The 17,367-nt window shown below is 41.3% G+C and overlaps 2 protein-coding genes across 2 annotated transcripts in view; one reads left to right on the top strand and one right to left on the bottom strand.

Annotated features, from left to right (window-relative positions):
* LOC106946079 (cyclin-dependent kinase 17) overlaps positions 1-6,233 on the top strand; it is a 43,950-nt gene extending 37,717 nt beyond the window's left edge. Inside the window, exons 11-17 of the mRNA XM_015030197.1 lie at positions 189-309; positions 1,221-1,318; positions 1,516-1,621; positions 2,353-2,395; positions 2,830-2,920; positions 3,049-3,126; positions 5,114-6,233. Of these exons, the coding sequence (XP_014885683.1) occupies positions 189-309; positions 1,221-1,318; positions 1,516-1,621; positions 2,353-2,395; positions 2,830-2,920; positions 3,049-3,126; positions 5,114-5,151 (575 nt within the window). The 3' untranslated portion in view covers positions 5,152-6,233. The remainder of the gene's footprint in view (positions 1-188; positions 310-1,220; positions 1,319-1,515; positions 1,622-2,352; positions 2,396-2,829; positions 2,921-3,048; positions 3,127-5,113) is intronic.
* Positions 6,234-7,760: 1,527 nt separating this feature from the next.
* On the bottom strand, positions 7,761-16,004 carry LOC106946078 (ETS transcription factor ELK3). Its single transcript, XM_015030196.1, has 5 exons — positions 15,703-16,004; positions 13,229-13,437; positions 11,966-12,739; positions 9,213-9,335; positions 7,761-8,473 (listed from the first exon to the last, which is right to left on the bottom strand). Exons 2-5 carry the CDS (start codon positions 13,433-13,435, stop codon positions 8,375-8,377), a joined length of 1,203 nt encoding a protein of 400 aa, XP_014885682.1. The 5' UTR covers positions 13,436-13,437; positions 15,703-16,004; the 3' UTR covers positions 7,761-8,374.
* Positions 16,005-17,367: the final 1,363 nt, after the last annotated feature.

The raw sequence follows: 17,367 nt of genomic DNA, 5'->3' as shown, positions 1-17,367 counted from the left end.
GTGTGATGGGTCCCCAGGCGAAACCCCTAATTCTGTTTTTTTTTTTTTTTGTTGTTTTTTTTTTATTGTGGGGGAAAAAATAACCCAAATCTCCACTGAACACGACCTCACTTTTGAGGAATTTTCTGTGTGGTTGTTCTGATTTATTTATTTATTTTTTATTTTTTTTGTGAACGTGCTTAACACAGGCCTGGCGAGGGCCAAGTCCGTGCCCACGAAGACGTACTCCAACGAGGTGGTGACGCTTTGGTATCGACCTCCGGACGTTCTGCTGGGCTCCTCTGAATACTCCACGCAGATAGACATGTGGTGAGTGGGCCTCACTCTGCGGGGAGGAAGCCTTTACTTCCATATGTCCACGCTGTGGAGGAAAGGGCTGATGGATTTCTAAAACAGGGAGATTTCCCTGTGAACAGATTCAGTCTGGTCTGCGTGCAAACAGAAGTGTAATGCCTCTCCTTTTATTGTTTTCTCATAAAAGTACTCATAACCTTTGAACTTTGTCACATTTTATTACATTTGAAAAACTAATTGCAATATAGTTTTTAATGTCCAACACAAATTAAAAAATGTTTGTGAAATTTAACTTTTTGTTTTTTACTAAATCTGAAGAAAGTGAGTGAAAAGTTTATTTTTTTTTTTAATTCATTTGTGTTCAGCACCCTTGAGGTAATACTTTAGTCTCTTCCTGTAAGGTTTATTTGTGTGCCAGTCAGGTAAATGTTACTGTCAGGTCGCCACCACCATGTGGCACAGTAGCATAGTCGCTGTGAGGTCTTAGTCAAAAGTTTCTGCCATGCTTAGTGCTTTGCATGGAAGCCAGAAATGAAGAATAATTTAGATAAAGGGGTTAAAGGTACTTCATATTGCTGCTAAATGTTTTTTGTATCGCTCTCTGGGCATATGACTGGATCTCCACTGATAAACTGTTTTGTTTTAATCACTAAAATTGCTCTACAGCTCCTCCAGAGTTCCTATGGAAAGAGTTTTTTCGTTTTGTTTTGTTTGTTTCTAATTTGACAAAACACGAAAAGGTTTACAATACTTTTAAAGGCTAAAGAGTTCACCGACGCTTCAAGCGCTGCGTGAGTTTTATGAGTGACGGATTGAAAGCAGCCTCTGAATGCCCTGCTCCGGGGAACCCGACACCGAACGTCGGTTAAAGTTGAACTCGGTCCTCTCTTGGTGACCCCCCCTCCACCATCTGTCGACCTTTTCAGGGGAGTGGGCTGCATATTCTACGAGATGGCTGCCGGCAGGCCCCTGTTCCCCGGTTCCACGGTGGAGGACGAGCTGCATCTCATCTTCAGACTGTTAGGTCAGTGCTGCCCCCTGGTGACGGGAAAAAAACAAGCAAACTTTTTGAACATGAGCCTTTAATCTCATCAACCATGGCATGTAAACCCCTCCACCAAATACACACACACACACACACACACACACACTTTAAGTGCATGAAAAAGCTCCTCCAGCTGGCGCAGTGAAGTCTGACTGCGATTAAATGTCCCCACACAGGCACTCCTACAGAAGACAGCTGGCCTGGAATATCCTCCATCGATGAGTTCAGGTCCTACAAGTTCTCAAAGTACAAGCCACAGCCGCTAATCAATCATGCTCCCAGGTAGGACAGATATTCATTCTCTGTTACACTGCAAAAAACAGCAAATATTACCTTATTTCTGATCTAGTTTTAGTGCAAATACATTGAATGCACTTGAAATAAGACAAACATACCTTGAAGGTGACTCTTAAGCAAGATGTAGGAGCTTGTTTTACTTCAGTAATTCCTTAATATTGATTAAAAAAGTTCTAGTTGTAAGTGAAGCAAGACATTTTAATTTATGATAGAGGACAAAAGTCAGATTTTACAATTAGTACTTTTTCATTCATATTTAAGGAATTATTGAGTTAAAGCAAACTCTTATTTCTTGCTGAAAAGTTACTTTTAAGTTAGTTTTGTCTTATTTCAAGATATTTGCACAAGAGACCAGACCGAAGCTACTTGGTAAGATATGAGGGTTTATTTTATTAACAACCTTCACACTGACATAACCTCCCGCTTATTTCTGCCAGTCCTCGTATTGAAAGTGGGAACGAGCAAGTATTTGTCGTGATGCCGAGGTACAGCAGTAGAGCTCACCGAAAGCAGTTAAATGGTAGACGTTCGTGTAGCTGGGTTTGTTTAGCTAGGAGTGTGTGTGCTTTGTCACTTCCTGTAAGGAAATCCTGTGGAATAGTTGACTGTTTGGCCGAGTTTCCTTCCTTACAGCCGCCAGCATCTGTGAGTCACCCCACCTTACTGACCCCACTCCCCTTCTCTCTCCCATCCCCGCTCTCCCCCTTTCCATGCAGGCTGGATAACGACGGAATCGAACTGCTGTCTTCATTCCTAAAAGTGAGTCACTGGCTACCTGACAGAAATGGTGCAGTGCTAACAGCAGAGCGGCTTACTGTTAGGATAATATTTTTGTTAAAATCCCAACAAGTCACAAGTATCTTTTCAGTAGGAGATAGGCGTTTGTTAAAGTCAATAATTTCTTAATATTGTTGAAAAAGTATAAGTGAAATCATCTGCCAGTGGAAAGACACATTTTTCCCAGACTTCACTTATAACTAGTATTTTTCATCAGTATTAAGTAATTATTGGCTTAAAACAAGCTTGTGTTTCTTGCTGAAAAGTTATTTCTAAGTTGTCTTAATTAAAGAGTACTAAGATATTTGCAGTAGAAACCGGACGAAAAATATTTTTTGTCTTTTTTGCAGTGATACTTGCTCCGTCTTAAGCTGTTCTTTAATAACCGTAAGCCAACGCTTTGTCCCAAATTTCAGTACGAGTCCAAAAAGAGGATCTCTGCCGATGAAGCAATGAGGCAGCCGTACTTCAGGACCCTGGGGCCGCGCGTGCACACGCTGCCAGAGAGTGAGTAATCGCATTGTGATGCAGAAATGCAGCCAGGGAGGTGCACGGCTCATGAGCTCTTCCAGAGAGCGGAGGGGATCGGTCGGAGCTTTTATAGCGAAAGGTGACAGACTGTGTCTCCTCTGCAGACATGTCCATATTCACACTGAAGGAGGTGCAGCTGCAGCGAGACCCCGGCTACCGGAGCTCCTCGCATGCAGAATCAGGTGAGACGCTCAGAGGAGCCATGGGATTCTACCTGGCAGAAGTATTTATTTATTTGTGAACTCTAATGTGTTTTATTTGGATTTTGAAGTAGAACACAGTACATGATTGTAAAGTGAGGATGATGCAATAAGGCTGCATTTTTTTAAATTAAAACATTATCTTCAGTGAGGCATGCGTTTTTGCAGCCTGCAACAAGTTTACCTTCAGGAAACAGCACTCTGTCTCTTCCCATCACAATACTTATTTGTGCATTCCCCACAGCATGATGCTGCCACCACCCTGTTTCACTTTAGGTATTTTACACCACAGACGGTCTTTAGTACAACCTTAAACTTCTCCACACTGTATTTATTGGTCGTCGTGGTTCTCTTTGTTCTTCTACAGAACAGCTATATTTATACTGACATTAAATTATACAAAATCTGACACAAATACACACAAATACCAGCATTTGTAGTTGCCAAATATGAAAAAGTTCAGAGGTGTGAACACTTTTGCAAGTTGTTTTGGTTCACACTTCATATCAGTCAATGAGAATCAGAGCCACAGTCACTGATGATGGTTTGCAATAGAATTTGTTTTTTTAAATTCAAACAAAATAAAAACATTTCTAGCATTTTATTACCAAACTACCATGATAAATGACCTAAAGTAAACTGTAAAGTGGTCTGTTTAGGGGAACCAACCTGCAAAGGGATGAATTGACCACAAACTCACTTACTATTCATTTATTTACTTACATAAAGCCTTGAAAATAAAAGCATTTAGGTTTCCAAGAAGGTATTGGCACAAGAACAACTATGACGATAAGTGTTCCAGTACATTACATTGTATGAATGTAATAATTTCTAATTGGCATACAACTATAGTGGGGGGTAAAAAAACACAACAACCATAGAGTTGTGCGGTTCAATATTATTTTGGTTGATATGATTTTCAAGCAAAGCTCAGGTTCAGTTTCGCATTCCTTACCGTGGTTCGATTAGCGCCTCACATCCAATCAACAAAACACTCACTCTGCCTGACTAACAGGCCTGTAAAAGCAGCACATCATGTCCTGATCTGAAGAAATTCAAAAGCAGGAGGAAAAACAAACTCATTGACATCAAGTGTGAAAATGGCTACAAAGACATTTTAAGGTTGTGGGACTCAAACTACCCTCTGGAGTTATTACCCACAAGTGGAGAAAAGAAAGAACAGTGGTGAACCTTCCCAGCAGTGGCTGACTTAACAAAATGAGTCAATGGGGGGGGGGGGTAAAAAAAAAACTCATTTGGGAGGTGACAAAAACCCAGAACAACATCTAATGTGTAAAATTAATATTTCATTTTGGATATCTGGAATATGTGACAAGAAAACGTGAAAACAGATCAAATCTGAGGGTGTGAACTCTTCTGTCACATCTTTTCAAATTTAAAGCCACTATTCTGACGCTATTTCTTTCCTCTTACTTTATGCTGTCTGCTAATGTGCTAATGTTATTAGCACTTATTTAATATAGAAATAAAATGGAGTAGCTATCAGACTAATAATCAGTGGAGATCAATAATAACAAATCGTTTCATCTTCCTGAAGGAATATCCTGTTTGTCAGTGGGATACTACCTGAATAAAAAACCAAATGATGCTCTAGTACTGCTAATCCTACTTGATTTATTTCTACCCATTAATCCATAGCTATATATTGCAGCTAGAAAATGTAACTGTGAATTGGTCAACGGTGGTTATAAAAATCCCCGAGTCTCCAGCTTGACCGCCGTGCAAAATGGCTTCAAGCTCTAAACTGACTCATTACCCACAAACCTTTGCGTATGCTAACAAGAAAATGTAACATGTTGCTTTGTTTTATGTTTACTCTGATTACTTTTTGTATGAGTTTAGACACTCACCTGCAGGGAATCAATCCATCATCTGGCTTTAAAACCATTTATTTTAAATTGCAGAAACTGTGTTCTGATCCGTGTTTTTCCTCTCTTTTTTCCACCAGGCAATGGGAAGAACAGAAGACAAAGCATGCTGTTTTAAAAACTCTGGACCGGACTGTTATTTTACTTTTTTTGTGTTTTGTTTTTGTTTTTTGATGAGAAGGACCTCCTTGCAGACAGATCAGTTCAAGATGGATGGATGGATGGATGAATGTGTTTAAATCATCTTCATCACTCCTCTTCCTTCCTCCCCCTCAAAATACTGGGAAAAGCTACCTGTCCGCAGTACGACTCCTCCCCATCCCTCCATCCTTCTCCCGGGTTCAGCCAAACCTGGCTCCAATAAGAGACGTTTATTTACTGTACATTTATATTTATTGAATTTGCTGCTGCTAAGTCAAACTACTGTTTAGAATTTAACTGGCTCAGTCACTTTAATGAATACATGCCATTTGTATAGATTTTTAACCTTTTTTTGTTTTTCTTTTTTGAGCTTTGAAGTGATATATTTTTGAATTTATTTTTTTTTAGTTTTTTTTTTTTTTTTTTTTTTTTGCTCACTGTTAACATGTTCACTCCACCTTGAAAGCTCTTTGTTGTGCTGTTCGCAGACGTAGCAATGTTTCTGTAGCAACTCGGAGGAAGGTCAAATGTTCTGTCTGTTATAAACGGTGCTGCATAAATCATCTGTGACCACTTGCTCTGAAGGCTTTCAAAGCCAGGTTTCATATGATAAGTGATGGCTTTCGTCCCGACTGGAAGATGATACCCGAGCTGCAAAGCGCAGGTTGCGTCCTGGGATGCTCTCAGTCATGACCAATGAGACAAAAGTAGGGATAGAGGAAATGCTAACAGGGGCATTACTGGAAGAAATCCTCGTTGAAACACCTCAATGTTCTACTTTATTCTGGGGGACGTAATTTTTGTTTTCTTTCTCGGCTCCATCTATATGTTGCATGCCACAGCTAGTGAACTCCTGAAACAGCAAGATGCTATCTCTAGTTCTGCCTCCCCCTCAGTCTCATCGTTCGTCTGCCAGTGTTACAACAGATGTTTTGTATAATATTCTTTAACTTTATTTGTGAATAATGAATAACAGTGTGGGGTTTTGTTGGAGATGACTCCCATTTTTGAGTTTTTTTTTTTCAGAGTAAAACAAATTAAATTTAAAGTTTAAACAAATGTTTTGCTTTTGTCTTTTATATCAGATTCCGTTTCCCTGAGAAGTGTTCATACCCCTTATAATTTCCCACCTTCCGCCATCTTACTTTGCCATCGCCTTCGTATGAAATTCCGCTAGCTTGAATCACGGCTCACTCTAAGCTTTTCTCCCAATGAGGTGGATTCTCTCTGATAGAATTTCAAGCTAGCCAATCAGCAAACAGAAGAAGTTGTGAGCAATGACGTCAATTTTCTTAGAATTGTACTCCGCTTGTGGTTTTACCAATAGACCCTTTTCACAGTGACGTCAGACAATGGCCGCCATAACTCAAAACTTCTTTTTTAAAACTATCTTTACTTCCGGTGTGATTTTGCCTTGGGAACCAAGCTGAAAAATTCCCGCATTCTCATAATCTTAAGGATATAATAAAAGGTAAGTTTAATAATAACAGCATTTAAGTGTTAGATAGCTGTTATTAATCATTGTAAAATCACCATTCTCTAACTGTGTATAAAATAAACAGCCTCCGATCGGAGAGTAAACCACCTAGCAGCAGCTTTAGCCACATTTAGGAAAAAATATACTCTGTCAGCGCTGTAACGTTTAGAGGTTCACTTTCTGTGTTTTATAAAACAGTGTTTACGTGTTAGATAACCGTTATTAGTCATTGTCAATTTACCATTCTCCAACCAGCCTCCGATCATGAGTAAACCAGCTAGCAGCAGCTTTAGCCACAGTTAGGAAACATATACACCGCCGCCTGTCAGTGATGTAACGTTTAGAGGTTTATTTTCTGTATTAATGGAAAATAAAGGACAGCTTCCAACAACGTTGTTTAGAATAGTATTTTAAATATTCTGGGGCTGATTATGTATCTCTGCTCATTTCCAATGAGCAACTTCACGTTCAAACACAAGTCCCCCAAAAAACGCGACCGGTGAATCATTACTTTTTGAGTTTAGAAAAAACAAGACAAAAGCCACAAATAACAGTTGGGCTTGACGACATTTCTGTTTTTCCAGCAACAAAATGCGCATCACCATGCACTGTTCATGTTTCTGTCGCTGCTGTCACAGAGTCTCTCCCAAAGACGCACAGAAGGAATAAAAATAAATACAAAAAAAAAATATATATATATATATATATATATATATATATAAAAATTCCTCTTCGCAGTGTTTACAGCGCAGGCTATTTCGGGTAAGCTTTCATAGCGTCACGGCTAAACATTAGCGGCTAAACATTAGCGGCCAAACTGGGTAAAATCCAGGAAGTAATCGCTTCTCAGTAGCCGTCGAGGGTCCAGACACGCACTGTACGAAACAAAATGTAGAACAAGCGGCTGACTTTATTTTATTTTATTTTATTTTATTTTAACCAGGTTACCTTAAAGTAAGTAATGGGATTTTGTGTAATAGAACTACAAAGTCTGACATGCAATTTTTATTCTGCCTCGTTTAATCTGACGCCCCGAGTAGAACCTAACACAAGCAGTTTGCTTCTAATACTTTCAGAAGGCTGTTAAAATAAAAAATAAAAAACTTACGTTTTCACGCATTCAATGCCTTATTTATTGGAAATGACAGTTTTTACAATACAAAACATATACAGAATACATAACTGTATGCCAAGTCCAGTATAAAAAAAAAGTACATAACTGTTACAAATTGTTTTATTGATCAGAAATCTCGTCTTCATTAAAAAGATTTTGTAATAAAGTAAAAAAAAAAAAGACAATAAGGCACAGCTGGTATTATCTGGAAAGCATAGTGCATACATTACATTACCACATTAGTGAAACCAGTAGTTTCACCTTGTAAAGAGGAGAAAAATAATGTTTGTACAAGATAAAAAAAAAACAAGTTTCTGCAGAGAATGAGACTGTCTGTGGATAAAATGTGCTGTTCCTCTACCACAGACGTCTCCGACGTCCTGCTGTATGGCTTTTTACCAAGTGCTTTCAACAACTAAAATCTGGAGCAACTCAAGTGCAAAAAGGAGTGAGGTCACGTCTCTTTATTGTTTTTGTTTTTTTTGTTTTTATGTATTTTTTAAAAATTTTTTATTTGAACATGAACTCGACCGCAAACGGACGACTGAGAAACTTTAAACGATGATGCTTGGAGTTTTTTTTTTTTTTTTTTCTTTCACAGTCCCTGGATCAGGATTTGTGGGTGGCGGGGGACAGGAGCAGGGAGGAGGGTGTTCCTTCCAGGTTTGGGAGGGGGACAGGCATGTGTCCGTTGATTAGGCTGGGGAACTGTGGAGAGAAGAGAGAGAGAGAAAGAGACGAGGCCGAGAGTTAGCGGGTGGCTGCTTTCCGGTAAGGAACTGCAGCATTGTCACTGCTCTGCTTTCCTGTTTTTTTTTTCTTCCTCTTTAATTTTTAATTCATTGTCCCTCCTCCTTCCTTCTTTCCTTCCTTCCTTCCTCTTCATCTCTGTAACCCTAAAGCTCCACATCAGAATGAGGAGTCTGTGTATTATTTGTTCAAAGTGTTATATCTGCGTGTGCCTGAAGAGGTAGTGTCTTCAGTGTGCGTGTGTGCGTTTCATAAATGAGGAGCAGCTCTCAAACCAGTCCACCCTGTTCAGCCTGGCTCCCCTGGGCTCAAACAGGAAGTATTCACAGGATTTCCTCTCCCTCTCACAAGCTCTGAAACAGGACACCTCTCCAGGACCCGCTTCCAAAGTCTGAGCATGTCTCTCAACTCTCGGTGTGTGCCGCTTTGCAAATAAAAAATAAAACGTACTGGAAATAATATTTATAAGCAAAGTTCTGCTGAAAAGCAAAATCTTGACCAACTTTTTTTTCTTTTTTTTTTTTTTTGCAGAAGCACGTGTTTTACTAGCATGCCACTTCCTCCTTTGTCTTTTTTTAAGAGCTTCCAGTAAGCAATTACTCTCTGTGTTGCACCTTTTGTTATTCTCTTCTGCTATTTTTGGCCCCTATTATCTTCCGCTTATCGGCGCCACATCCACATGCGCCACAGCTCTTACCTGGAAGAGGGAGCCATGGCCCTGCAGCCGGGCGGGGCTGAGCGGGGCGACGGGGCTCAGGCTGCTCCAGAAGTGGATCCCCGACAGCAGCGGACTGTGAGCCAGCAGCAAACCCGACGGAGTCTGTGAGCGAGAAGTCCAAACATATGAGGGAGGAGACGGGTAAATAAAAAAAATAATTTAAAAAAAAAAAAAAAAAAAAAAAACGTTTTCCCCAAGACTGAAGGGAGAAACGAAGTTGGGAAAACGTGGCTCTGAGGGGTTTCAGTAATGTGAAACATGCTGAAACGGTAAATGGATGCGCTTTGGCGTTTGGAAAAACAAACTGAGGGAGCAGGAAGGAAGTCTGTGGTTTCTCCTCCTGAATACAGGGGGTTTTGGGGGGTAGTGGGGGGCATTGATCCTTAAGACAGAAAACATATGAAATCAATTTCTACATCTATTCCCCTCCCCCCCTACACACACACACTTCTCTCCCTGTGTCACCTAAGCGACGTGATCCAGAGCTGCAGAGGACGGACCCAGCCCTGCTCCCATTAATAATGGAATTATTGGAGCATATGGCATCACTTAGGGACCACCCCTCCACCCCCCCCCCCCGCTCTTTTACAGCCCCACTTGCTGAAGATTTCAGTAAACTGCCTGTTTTCCCTCTGATTTCTTCACCCGTAAACAGACAGCAGCCTGGGAAAACTATTAATACCTTTCTTAATGTCGGTGTTGCATGATCTGTTTAAAAAAAAAAAAAAAGGCCTCCAAAGTAAATACGTTGTTATTTAAAATGGATGATCAAATATTAGCTGATGCAGAACCGAGTCTGGATTTTTGCCACAATCCAAAAGTGTGCCACCTTAAACAAATATAAAGAATGTGAGCATCACAGAGTGACTTGTCGGGTCATGAGGCAGCTAATTTGGTAGGTTTCCATTATTTATGAGCTGAAAATGTGACTGATATTTGACTCAGAAACAGACCTGTTGCTACAAGGGCTCCTTACCTAGTAGTAATAGAAAAAACAGGACAAACGCTCGTTAAATCAAAAATGTGTTGGTGTAAACATTATGTCACCACGCAAAAATTATTTCCCTTTTTAAACCTCTGGAAAAAAACAGGTTGTCAGAATATTCAATGAGACTCTTATTAAAAATTATTATTTTTAACTACAGGTGCACCGATTGCAATTTTCTGACCTGCCGATTCCGATTTAGGCCGATACCAATTTTTTTGTTATCTGAAAAATATGGCGACAAATCAAACACAGCAAATTTATAAAATACTTACTGAATGCCTTTGCTGACTCATCTTTACAAATAATTTTTAACCAACTTAACAACTTAAAAATCCCATTTAATTAAGTTAATTTTTTTAAATTAGTTTGTATTTACTTAATGAATCACATTTATACCTACCTAGTCAATATTTTATTATGTTTAACTTTATAATACAAGTCATATTTAATCTACTTGATACATTTAAACATGTTATTTAATGAACTTGGATTAACCTGCATAATAGTTTGATACATTTTATTTTAATTACTTATTAATTGTATTTGATATAATCAATATCTTAATACATTGTATTACTTAAATTATGACATTTTGTAAGCAAAAAAAAATTCTTTGTGTTTCTGTTCCTTTTATCTTTGTTCTGGAAACCTAATCATACTGAGAAGTTTTAGCGACGAAAATACAACATCCCACAAAGAAGGAGCTAGTCATGGAGAAAGTAACAGGAACGTTTTGATTTTAATTGCTTAGATTTACTGTAAGCCAAAACAGGATTATTGGTATAAAAATAAAAAATAGATTGTGATGAATGAGTGTAATCTGGATCTATTAAGGACTCTTAAAACACTGCAAAGATCTGCTGCTCTCAGGGATTAATTGGCTGTAAATGCTTTCAGGTGGGTCCAACACTGAAAAATCAGACTTTTTTTCTTAGTCATTAAATGCATGAATACTAAGAACTCATATAATCCTTGCTCTATAAACACAAAATGTACTATAATGCACTTTTTTTATGTTGGAGGAAAATCCCTTTGATAGTACAAGGTAATAATCTAGTAAATCCTGTCATTTTGTGCTAAATTCAAAATCTGCAGCATTTATTTTCTCTTCTAGGTCAGTCAAAACTGGAATTAGCAGGGCGGACTTCAAAGAAAACCTGGAAATGGATACGAGCCAGGAAAAGTTTGATCAGAACATCCGTTCAGACGGGAACCGCTTTCTTGTGTTTTCGTGATTTATGAGTTGGACCGCTTTGGGCTGGAAGAAAGTGACAGAATCCGGTTTGACTACTGGTGCGCAGAGTGGGAAAGAGAAGGGTGTGGCAACATGCTGTGGCATGTTAGAGGTGAAGGTAGATTCAGAGCATGGTTCACCTCATACAACACTCAGCAGCCGCATCATCAAAACACCTTCCTGACTATGTTTAGCTTCATCTAAAGTGACTGAGAAAACGGGACCTTTGGTCTGGATTCGGTTTTGATCCGCGGACTGTTCTGTTTGCTTCACCTGTCCGTGGGTTTAATGTTGTAACTGCTTGTGTCACTTCTGTCTGAGCATTTGATCCCCAGGAGGGTGGAAAACACCTTAGGAGTCTAACGTAACAGACTCAGGGTTTTCCCATCACTCCTAAGACAGTGACTCGCGTCTAGAAACAAGGAAATGGTGTCGCTTTTTCCCCCACACATTGGGCTTCCTAATGGGACTTTTTAAGATCTGAGATAAGTTCTGAGATAAGCGCCTCACCTGTGCGGTGAAGAAGGCAGGAGTGAGGGAGCCGGAAGGCAGCGCAGGGCTGTTGAGGGCGATGGAGCCGATGTCGCTCCCCGCCAGGAGCAGGGACGGGCTGGAGATCTCTAAAGCTTTGGGCTTTTTGCTTTTGGGTGGAAGTTCATCTCCTTGGTCCCCGCTGCTGTTAGTGGAGCTACTCCTCCCACTGCTGCTGCTCCTCTTCTCAGGAGGCTGCAGGGCTCGCTCCCTGTGCCCAGAGGAGAGATTGAGTGGCTGAGCGTTCTGGTCCGAGTCCTCCGAGTCCTCTTCTTCGGCGGCGGGGCTCCAGCTTCGTCCGGGCTGGGTGTGCGGCGGGGAGGACGGGGAGTGGGAGTGCGAGGGGAGTCTGGATGCCCTTGGGGAGGCGTAGGATTCTGACTTGACGGAGAGAGGGGAGTTCCTCCCACCAGCGTTGGCACCGAAGCGGATGACGGAGCGCGGCTCGTCCTGGCGCTCGCGCAGGCTCCTCTGCAAGGAGCTAATTCTGAAGGACGAGTAGAGGCCAGAGTGGAGGTAGTCCCTTTGGCACTGCTGCGCCCCCAAGGCTGCGAGGGTCCTCCTTTGGACCTCCTCCTCGCTGTCCTCCTCCTCTTCCGTCTCCACATCCAGCTCAGGTGCGTCTCCCTCTTGGAGGGGAAACCTTCCAGTGGCTAAGCCCATCTCCACTGCCTGCGGATCCATCTTCAGGATCTCAGGGAAGGACACAAACTTATAGACAAACTTCTGGCCGATCACCTTTTTGATGATGTTCTGCAACACAAACATTAGCAACAATGAAGAGAAAGTGGCTGAAGTTTCATTACAGCGTCAACTGCATCAGTCAAAAGTCCGGTAGACTCGGTTCAATTGGTGACCAAGGGTGCATTTGCACAGGGTTTTCCAAACGACTTAGATTGTTTTACACAGCGTAGTGTGAAAGCAAAAATGTAACAAATGCTGCAATTTTGGTTCCTAATCGAACCGGGTCTACTGGACAATCAGGTGTGAAAACACCCTTATAGATGGACCAGATCTGCATCAGAGTTTGATTATGCATTCAAACGAATCAAACTTTCCGAGAGAACAAACTAGAGTTGGATTAAAGCGGACTAAACAGGAATGGTGTGAATGCACCCTAAGAGAAGTAGGAAGTAAAGAGTATTTTCTAGAAACTATCATCCTGACAAAATCCAATTTTCAGCTAATAATAATAATTAAAAAAAAACCCTGCAAGGGAACAATTAGTCAGACTGGAATAACCTTGTCATAATAGTAGCGCAGGGCTCTGCTCAGCTTGTCGTAGTTCATGTTGGTCTTGTTCTTGCGCAGCCCCCACAGCTTAGCCACCTCCTCCGACTTGAGGAGCTTGAACTCGCCGTCCGTGGATGTCCAGCAGATCAGGTGCTTGTGGCTCTGGTCGAGCAGCAGCTGCAGCAGGAACTGCCACAGGGTGATGGCGCTGTCCATACCTGCAGCAAGCGGAAGGCAACGCTTTAACTCGCATCACTCTCACTTTCTGATTCAAATGTATTCCTGCCAACACGGCTTAGCTGCATGCAGACTGAATCTCGTGTGTGTGTGTGTGTGTGTGTGTGTGTGTGTGTCTGGGGCGAGGGGGGACGGCCCGTCTGAGTGTAGGCTGTCATGAATAGAACAGTGTGTGTAAAAGAATATGGTGTAATGTAGCAGCAGCAGCAGGGGAGAGAAAAAAAAATACAAGCAGGAACAACAGCTCAAGCCAGAAATATGCTGCGGTTCAACCTGGCCCTCTCTCCACAGGAAGCATGACGGGCCCAGGGTGGGTTATTCCTTTAATGGAGGAATGTGCAGCTCTGAGCTCCTGTCTGCCGACTAGCAGCTTTCTGTCCCCAACAGCTCGACCACATTAAAAATCCTGCATCCCTTTTTTACTTTTTTGTTTTGTTTTGTTTTTGCTCTAGTTTTCACAAATAGTGGCACCAATGTGGGGCTCAAATGGTCAGTTTGTAAGCAGATAAGCAACAGAGGATCGATTGGGTTTGTATTACAGAGTAAATATGTTCGGGGCTTATAAGAAAATAATAAACTGGTGTATTGATAAGGGATTGTGGCTGAAGTTATTTAAACTCACCTGGGTAATGGTATGCATTTCAGGGTATTTTTTTTAACCAGCTTTACACATTTAGAGACTGGAACTTTGATTAGGCCATTCTAACACGTGAATGTGCTTCGACCTATAGACTGTTCCATTGCAGCTATGGCTGGGTGTTTTGAGCCATCCTGCTGGATCTTGAACCTTTCCTTTGTCCAGCCTTCGTCAATCTTCCCATCAACTCTAACCAGCTTCCTTATCCCTGTTGAGGAACGCCATTCACAAAGCATGATGGTGCCACCACCATTTTTCACCGTGTGGATGGTGTTTACTATAAAGTAATGCAGACATTCAGTCTCACCTTTCTTCTCCTGGTCAATAGACTATTGACCACTTTAATCATGAAAACCTTTCCACAGTTATATTCATTTAAGGTCCTTACAAAATGCACTGAAGTTTGTGGTTATATGATGCCAAAATGTTAAAAAGGCACTGTTTACCCAGATTGGTTAAAAAAAAAGTGCTATCTGATAAGCAACAAATGAAAAACTGTGACAAGAGAGAAGCTTTTTTTTCACCGTCCAAAGAGGGCTGGGACCAGTTTTCCGACACAAGCTTTGCCCCAGAGTCTCCTGTCTGCCATGTGAAACCACAAACCTGTCAAAGTCAGGACTTCCTCCTATTCTACTTCCAAGGACAAATGGTGAGGTGAGGGGATCCCACAGCAGGGGTGCGTTTCCCCGATCCGGCCACACTTCCCACTCCAATCCCAGAGGGAGGAGGTCAAAAGATCACATCATTGTCCCGTCTCCTCAGGTCCACCCAGTGACCTGCTCTGAACCTGGACTACACTGTGGCTGTTAGACGAAAGACAAAGTGAAGCTCGTTCGTTCAGAACCATCGAGCTGAAACGTCTGTAAGACAGAAGATCCTGCACTTCCTGTTGCACAAACCTTACAACATGACTGACACAGTGACCTATAAGAGAATGGTGCTAACCTAGAGCAAGCCTGGAGATCTGGAGACATGTTCCTGCTCTTTCTAGGAACATCTCTGCTGGGGGATTTTTGGGGGCAGGAGGTGAAGGTGATGAGTCCTGCTCCTGATGCTCGGATGAAGAAGAGGTCTTTCTCAGTGAACACAAAGCCACGCAGTGTGTTGGCTGAACGGAAACTCCTAATGAGATTAGATGGTGTATGCAGACATTACTTGGCCATGACCAAATCTGCTCTCTTCCTGTTCACAGTCGGTGGAAAAACTCAATAAGAAGCCCTCAGGAAAACTTCCCGGAGCGCTGTGGAGGTCTGTGGAGAGTTAAGACCCGAGCTCCACTTTAGAGAGCCTCCAGAGGGTGTATGTATTCACCCACGGAGGTCTGCTTCATCCTCCTGCCCCACTGACTCATTTTCAAGATGTTGCTCGGACCGGAAGAAGGTACCGTGTCCGACTCGAATCTCTACTTTCACAGCCCTAAACTCTATAAAAGTACTTCTAAGAAAGTTCACCTAGAAGCAGAAGCTCGTAGCCGCGACATTTTCTAATAAAGTAGGTAATAAGCACAGCTGGTACTTCTCACTCTGCATTGTTCCTGTCTTTACAGACCTCCCGATAGCCAACAAAGACCCCTTTTGTGTCAAGAATCGCTAGTTTTGATTCACTTTACCTGCGATCTCCGGCTGGGTCTCTTCACTCCGCGAAACTTTACGTCGAAGACTGTGTGATCCCTTGTTTTTCCATGCTGACTCCTGGTCTGCACGGTTGTGCTGGACTGAAATCGGATCCTGGGCTTTTTCTTTTTCTGAGCAGGAAGTTGGAGCAGGCAGACGCAGAGCCGGCTGACTTCCTCTCCCCTACGATTCCCCAGGCAGTTAGCCGTCTGTGTAAACACACTTTTCCTCCCCTCCTCGACGGCCAGCAGTGGGCCTACTCTCTGTCGGCACACATGCTGGCGGAAACTCCTACCGTCCGTGAACTGACATCACCGGTAGCGTTGTGATGCCTTCAGGGGCGCCTCGTTGGCTTCAAACTCCCGCAATTATAACGGGACAAAAATCTGGTGTTTTTTTTTCTAAGTGTCAGAACTGAAGTAGGTAATGTAGCCAAAAACTTTACTCAGGTAATAGTAGAGCTAATTCGGTATATTTTTACTCAAGTAAAAGTAAAAAGCAGCCATCCAAGAAATGACTCAAAAGAGTAGATGGAGAGAGACAGACAAAAACATAAAGGCTGTTTTTTGTTGTTGTTTTTTTAACTATAATGAAAAAGTATTACACAAATAAATAATATAATTGAAAATGAACAAATTTAAGCAGAAGCAACACTATTTTTTTAATAACAGGAAAGACTGAAAATAACAGAGTTTGAAGACTGCAGTCTCACTTTAAGATAAACTGTTGATGTGTCTGATGCATTTCTGGTTAAAACATGATCATTCTTCATTTAGTAGAGTTTCCACTGAAGTAAGAGTAGCAATACTTCATAATATTATGAAAGCAAAAGTGAAAAGTTTGATATAAAACCCTTCCCAAACAGGTTACTCAAGTAACTAGTTACTGCCTGCCTCTGAAAAGCACTGTTTGTGGATTACCCTGTCTCTACTCCACTCAACAAACCATTTATCAGATTTTTTTTTACTTGTTTTGATCTGCTTTACTTTAAAGATGTTAATAGCATAAAGGCTTTAGGAATGTGATAGTTTTTAATATAACAGGGCTTGTTGCTCAGGGGGCACCACAAGTCAAAAAACAGTTACTGTTATGTGCAGAAGTGCATGTTTGGTTATATGGCCATGGCAAATTTTCCAATGTACATCCTAATTATGTAAGTTTAAATCCATCATGTTTGTTGTAAATATCTCCATAACAGCAAAAATACAAGAAGTTCAAGATTTTATGTAATTATAAATTAATTAATTCAGTAAACATTAAATAAATGGCGTAATAATAACAATAACAGAACAATACAGATAACTAAATTAAATATATACTTGGATTTTACTGTAAGCCAGCTTTGTCAGGGAGTCATAATGCAGAGCAGCATGGAAACCTTCAGCATGCCCCACACTCTCCACACACCCGGTGTCTCTACGCTCTGATCATATTAATTTCAGGTAACAAGTTAAAAAAACAACATTAGAGTTTATATTACTATGTATATTTAGACATTTGGGTTATTTCACCAAGTGTATGCTAATGCAAATCATAATCCATTTAAGCAGGGCAGTGGAGAGACCACTAAAGGGGCAGGTGCTCAAAAATAAAAACGGGCACATCTAACCGCATTTTAGGACAGAATATTAACAAAGCCAACAGCTTTCAGAGTTTAATAA

Source organism: Poecilia latipinna, unplaced genomic scaffold (assembly GCF_001443285.1).
Source record: "Poecilia latipinna isolate Pla-1442-1.1 unplaced genomic scaffold, P_latipinna-1.0 Scaffold175, whole genome shotgun sequence".
Lineage (NCBI taxonomy): Eukaryota > Metazoa > Chordata > Actinopteri > Cyprinodontiformes > Poeciliidae > Poecilia > Poecilia latipinna.
The sequence above is the reverse complement of the archived record's forward strand: the minus strand, read 5'-3'. Positions and strand labels throughout refer to the sequence as shown.